This window comes from Nannobrachium achirus (genome assembly GCF_963921795.1).
Source record: "Nannobrachium achirus genome assembly, chromosome: 24".
Lineage (NCBI taxonomy): Eukaryota > Metazoa > Chordata > Actinopteri > Myctophiformes > Myctophidae > Nannobrachium > Nannobrachium achirus.
This window is the reverse complement of record NC_137831.1, coordinates 7844395-7851248: the sequence shown is the minus strand read 5'-3', so window position 1 is coordinate 7851248 and position 6854 is coordinate 7844395. Positions and strand designations below refer to the sequence as shown.

The following is a 6854-nucleotide window of genomic DNA, read 5'->3' as shown; positions in this document are numbered from 1 at the left end:
TGGTTGCAGAGTTCCCCCCTAATGGAGCATTCATTCTACACTCTACATCAGTGGTTCTCAACCTTTTCAGGCCGCGACCCCCAAAATAATCATATTTTAACTGGGAGTGGGGACCCCCCACCCTGATGAGCACTAAGAGTTGAGGCATTACATTTTGTATATCACGGTTCTATTGTGAAAATAGCAGATCTACATGCTCACAACGCTTCGTGTTGCGAGGCGTTGTGAGCATGTAGATCGGCAATTTCTGCTCATTTGACAATTTTGCCAATGTTTCGTTTGTTAATTAGAGTAGGCCTATTACTATTAAAACGTCCTTAAATTGTCACAGAAATGTGCAGATAATCTCTATACACTTAAAACATTATGTTGGTTTGTTTACTGTTGAGTGAGAAAACATAATTCTGGGACCCACCGGTTGAGAACCACTGCTCTACAAAGTCACAGTGTGGGAATATAGCAAGACTGTAAAAAGAAGGAAAAAAAAGCCAGTACAAGAATATAACTTTTATTAGACAAAAATAAGTTCAAAGTCATGTTTTAACACCCCTTGGAAGGCACATAGAGGCAGGTTAGAAATTATGTATTCACCAGTAGTTTTACATTTTGCACACCTGGAGGTTGAAAAGAAAGAAACAAAAAAAAAGACTACTAGCGAGCAAAGGTGGATTCAGCACAGCGTTGACCTAACCAGATATATCATGATGAGTCATGAGTGATGACATGATCTTTACTATTGTGAACAAAACAAAACCAAGAACAATTGACTTTTCAAAAAAAGCTTGTCTCAAATTTATCGTGCCACGAAGGCCATCATTCTCAATGACATAAGGTCGCAAGCAGTGGTTAAAGTAACTAAGTACATAATTTTAACATGTTTTACTTCCAATTTGTAGATTATCAATCAATCAATCAATCAACCTTTATTTATATAGCACATTTAAACAACCGAAATTGACCAAAGTGCTTCACAGTATATCAAATATATAAAAAACATAATAAAATATAAGAACATAGTAAGAAATACACCAGACCAGATACATCAAATATGAATACATAGGCATAACAACCAGCAAGGTTAAAAATAAACAATGCGTAGCCATCATGGAACATCGAAGGCCAGTGAGAAAAGGTGGGTTTTGAGGAGGGACTTAAAAATATCAATAGATTTGGCAACTCTAATATGGGGAGGGAGACCGTTCCACAGCACCGGGGCCGCGACTGGTCTATAGAACAATTGTGGTTCGAGTGTCAAGACACCAGATTGAAGAAAAACATATTTCTTTGTCCTAGTTTACAACCCATCGCAATGCAATGCACTGTAGGCTTGTAGATCTGTGTTTTTTTCCCGGAGGACAGTGGCAGGCACTGCAGGCTGCTTATGTACTGTCCGCAGCACTCACTTTTGAAGTAATAATTTGTAATTCATGGGTTGCATTTGTAGTCCTACACCGGCCATGTTGATGACCAACACAGGTGTTCTGATTGGCGTAGAACATTAATTCTATGCCGATCAGACACATTGAAACACCTGTGTTGGTCCTCAACATGGCCGTTTAGGACTACAAATGCAACCCGTGAATTGTAAACGTTAGATAAGTGAATAGATAATAGATGAAGAAGCGCTGTGTGGGTCCGTGAGTATGGCAAACTGAAAACAGGTGCTCTTTGGGAGTTTTCCAAGTTAAATTCCGTTCTACAGGGTTAGAAAAAGTGCAAAAATTATTCAGGTTCCTGAAAGTTCTGGTTCCACCTTGCAGTGGAAAAGGGGCTATTGATGCTATTCACAATTTTTCTCCAGTGTGAACACGCTGATGTATCTTTACGCTATATGAACGGCTGAAACTCTTGTCACAGAGTTTACAGTGGAAAGGTTTTAATCCAGTGTGGACGCTCTGGTGTGACTTTAGGGCACTTGACTGATTGAACCTCTTGTCACAGAGTTTACAGTGGAAAGGTTTTTCGCCAGAGTGGATACGCTGGTGTGCCTTCAGGTGACCTGACACAGTGAAACTCTTGCCACAAGTATTGCAGTTGAAAGGTTTTTCTCCAGTGTGGAGACGCTGGTGTACCTTCAGACCACTGGCCCCTGTGAAACTCTTGTCACAAGTATTACAGTGGAAAGGGGTTTCTCCAGTGTGGATGCGCCGGTGTTTTACCAGGTAAGATGACCGACTGAAACTCTCATTACACAGTTTACATTGGAAAGGTTTTTCTCCAGTGTGGAGTCGCTGGTGGTTCTTCAAGTCACCTGTGTGATTGAAACTATATTCACAGTATTTACACTGAAAAGGCTTTTTTCCAGTGTGGAGTCGCTGGTGCCTCTTCATGTCACCTGACTGAGTGAAACTCCTGTTGCAATGTTTACAGTGGAAAGGTTTTTCTCCAGTATGGATACGCTTGTGTACCTTTAGATTACCTGATTCACTGAAACTCTTGTCACAATGTTCACAGTGGAAAGTTTTATCCCCGGCAAGGAAAGGTTTTTCTCCAGTGTGGATACGCTGGTGCCTCTTCAGGTCATCGGACTGACTGAAACTCTTGCCACAATGTTTACAGTGGAAGCGTTTTTCAGCGCGTATAGGCTGGTGTTTTTCTACAGGGTCTACTCGCTGCTGCCTGTCTCGGGCATGCGAGTGTCTGCTAGTTATGTCACAATGTTTACAGTGGAAGGGTTTCCCTCCATCTGGCTGGTATCTGTAATTCAGGAGGTCTGTGCAAGCAGCCCTATAAGACTGTGGTAGATCGCTGTCCCCTTGTTTCTGGCTGGTTGTAAAGCTGGTGATTTGAGTCTGGGAAGACTGGGAACTCTCTGGAGAGAGAGAGAGAGAGAGAGAGAGAGAGAGAGAGAGAGAGAGAGAGAGAGAGAGAGAGAGAGAGAGAGAGAGACAGCAGCAGAGAGTGGGGGAGAGGAGGGGAAAGGCAGGTTAGAAATGATGTATTCACCAGTAGATTTGCTCACCTGGAGGTTGAAAAGAAAGAAGAAAAAATTAAATAAAAATAAAAGGAGGATTTATTTTGGGGTTTGTATTGCAAAGTACACCGTGATGATGACATAACAGTTAAGTCCCATCCCTGAGTTTAACAATGACTGACCTCCACTGGTCTCCTCCCAATCATCACTGTCTTCAGTGACTTCAGTGTCAGATTCAAGTTCAACTTCAGAGTGGTGTGAAGATATGTCTTCATCATCATCTTCACTTTCCACTGGCTCCTCTGGTCTTTGAAGTATCCCCTCCTGTTCCTCCTTAATGTGTGGAGGCTCCAGTTCCTCCTGGAGCAGACTGGAGCTCCTCTCCTGTTTAATAGAATCCTCCTCTTTACACACGACCATGTGCAGGGTGTCTAGGAGCAGAAATATAACATGATGGTCAACAATGGATTCCTAAAATGTATTTTTTTTCTTCTTTCCATTGACCGTGTTCCCTGTACAAATCAGCTATCAACTACTTTGATTGATCAAACATGTACTAATTACAGGTTACTACAAGTGTTTCTTGTGGGAGTAGCAGGAAAAATAAATTGTATCCAGAAAGATGGAAAGAAAGTTGGACAAGAACTATAGTCTGGGGCAACCACACTAACTATACAACTTATAATTAGAGTAACTATACAACTTATATTTGGAGTAAATTAGGCTGTAGGTAAAGCCATATTGAACAGGGTTCACCTGTACTGTATGGTATGTATGCATTCTTCCTCAATAGTAGAGTTTTATGTAATAACTTGTTGACGTTTTTACTGAATAGGTGCTTGGCCTAATTGTCTTCTTAGATTGCCTACTATTTATGTCCATTTGATGTATTGATGTTGATGTACTGATGTACTGTACCTTGCTTATTTTAAGTCACACGTGATCAAGAGCGTCTGCTAAATGCTTACATTGCAAATTGTATACCAATCATTCACAGCTCATGCTGTTGAAGGGATAATTCACTTACAGAAAAAAATAAAACTGGGTCATTTTAATGTCTACTCAGTCTTTTGTGAGTATCCCAGACACTTTTTACGTTGCTCGATTCAGTTTTTAGATTTTTGTTTATACTCATTTTAACCCATTCAGGCCAAGAATTATTGAATGCTTTAACCAGTGAAAAATAGCAGATATACAAGCTCACAGCGCGGCACCGAGTGCCGCGCTGCGAGCTTGTAGATCTGCTATTTTTGAAAAAGTCATGAAAATGTGTGCAAATCTTTGAATATATGTATTTTCAAAGCGAACGTTTGTTACTCAAATTTTGCTTCTGGGGGGTCCCTGGAACTAAATATGTTGAATGGGGGTCTGTGGCCAAATAAATATCATTTTGGGGGTCCTTCACATGAAAAGGTTTGAGAACCACTGACATAGTAGTCTCTCAAGAACAGACTAACTGAGCTCCATTTAAGTGAAAAGTACCTTTTCTTTGACGATGGCTGACCAGATTGCTGACATAGAAACATAGGTTTTTCAAAAAATCTTAGTGAGGATTCAAGAGACACTTGTAGAATCGGGTCAAAATTCAAATTTTCACGATTTTTTAAAAATAGCAGATCGCCCCCTTCCTATACAAACCCACTGGAACTTCAAGCTCGATTTTAAACATGAGAGATTCATCCAAAACACCCATCCTTGGTTCTGCTCAATCTGCTGACTCATAATATCCTCCTGATACATGAAGGGCTGTGTTTTTTTTTTTTTTTTCAATAACATTTTTGCATTCATTTGCAAAGTCGCTTATAATGAGCAGACCTGGCAACCTCGCATGCACACAACTGCGTACAGTAACTACAGTCTGCGTACAGTCAGCTGGAAAGAAATGTGTTTTTTTTTGCAGGTCTTTGCAGTCTGTGAAAAGTTAGTCTCCTGTAGTCTCTTTGGTGTGGAGTCACCTTTAGGCAGCTTTCTTTAGTTTAGTCTGGCTTGTGCAACATGTGTGTCAACTGAATGATTCGTCTGTTGCCCTAGATATCAAGTAATCCTCTCCCCCTCATGCTAAACTGACTTTTAAGTTCCACTTCTCCTCAAACCTTTTCTTTAGTTTCCAATAATTAAACTGTAGCGCACGTTGGGTGCTTGTAGATCGGCTGTTTTCACTAGTTTAAATAATTTTTAAAATGATAAATGCAAAACGAACGGTTTTGGACAAACAAGATTTTCACCCGACAACGCCGATATCTGAACTGTCACTGGAGTAGTAATGTTGTGGCCCTCGGCTTGGTACCCTAGACATAATTCGGCCCTTGGGGAAAACTAATCGGGGAACCCTGCTTTAGGAGGTCAGTATGAGTCACCAGACCAAGGTCAGGTGATTTCGATGAATCTAGCATGGTTAAAATGGATTCTGGTGTAGTGATAATAATAAGAGATTGTGGCAGCCATCCCTAGAATTTAATCATGTTAGGGGCAAAGCCACTTGACCTTTGGTGTTGTCCATTTTTTGAGGAAACAAAGGCCAAATGTCAGGTCAGGAAGGCCATCAAATAAAACAAGGTGATTTTTGTACAAGTTGTTCAATTTAAGGGTTAGGGATGATTTTTAATAATTTAATTTAATTTAATATGTAGACTATATGCAGTGAAATAAATAAATGATGGTATTTAAACAAAATTCCATTTTTTGGAGGGCACACGGCCAAACTGAGGGGCAACGACGGCCATGGCCTTCATGGCCTCCCTGAAATTCCTGGCCTGGTGGCAGCCCTTCAACAAAACAGAAAAAACTAAAGAGAGAACATGAAACTTACTGAGGTGTGGGTGGTTGTCAGGTTCCTCCTGTTTAATAGAAACGTCCCTGGCTGTGTTTGGAGAGTTCATCTTCACCTGCAGTCTGGACTCCAAACACTGCTCTGAAATGAAGGAATTGAATAATGACTTTAATCACTTGGAACCAAGTGGTAAGTAACACAAAATGCAGTTTACACACACACACACACACACACACACACACACACACACACACACACACACACACACACACACACACACACACACACACACACACACACACACACACAACGTGCTGTGGCTCTTATGAGCTATATACCTACTGTATATATTTTTCCACTGTTTTTTATTTTATTTTTATTTTCCTTTTTTCCTGACTATATCTACTGCATAGTACTTACTGTGTTCTATCCGTCTGTCATTCAATGTTATATGAGTTACTTCAATGGTTTCCTGTGTAATTAAGCCAAGTGCTTTTCTAGGATCTCCTTTTAGTTGACCTTGTACCAGTGAACTGTATCGTCATGAAACTGTACCTTTTCCTATGCAAACTTCTAATAGTCTTCAATCAATCAATCAATAGTCATAGAGATTAACCACGCAATGCTATAAAACATTGATCATGGTGAAATCTACAACATGCAACAAAACAAACGTGTTGCTGCTTTTGGTACTGGTTGGTTGCAATGTGTTTAGCTGCAGTAGCAGCATTTAGATTTATGTTCCATATTAAATGATGAGTCAATAAATACAAATAGATTAAATACATGGTGAATGAGTTCATCTTTACCTGCTGTGTTTCAGTGGTTGAGCTGCTGACAAACCTCCCCCTGCTGCTTAACGACGACACTGTTCTGAAACGACACGTTTTAGTTTTCTCTGTGGTTTACTTTGATATAAATCTATGCTATTTTAAAATGTCAACAACAGTAAGTCACCATGTTGTCTTCACTGCTGCATTGTGGGTAATGTTGTTCTACTTCTTGTAGTACACCGCAGTGGTGTAATGCTGCCCCCCACTGTTGATCTGGGGTACTGTCCATACAGTAACAGCGCTGTGACCATGGCATGCTTTGTAGGTCGTTTTAACATTTAATTGAACCCTCTATGTGTAATATGTGTTTACAAAACCACGTTTGTCCTAGACAAAT

The 6854-nt window shown here is 40.3% G+C and overlaps 1 protein-coding gene across 1 annotated transcript; it reads right to left on the bottom strand.

Moving 5' to 3' along the window:
• Window positions 1-1570: 1570 nt before the first annotated feature.
• Window positions 1571-6626, bottom strand: LOC308280073 (uncharacterized protein). The gene is made up of 4 exons (XM_080720335.1): window positions 6494-6626; window positions 5724-5825; window positions 3097-3345; window positions 1571-2812 (listed from the first exon to the last, which is right to left on the bottom strand). The coding sequence occupies exons 2-4, from the start codon at window positions 5791-5793 to the stop codon at window positions 1785-1787; spliced, it is 1347 nt and encodes a 448-aa protein (XP_080576461.1). The 5' UTR covers window positions 5794-5825; window positions 6494-6626; the 3' UTR covers window positions 1571-1784.
• Between the last annotated feature and the right edge of the window lie 228 nt (window positions 6627-6854).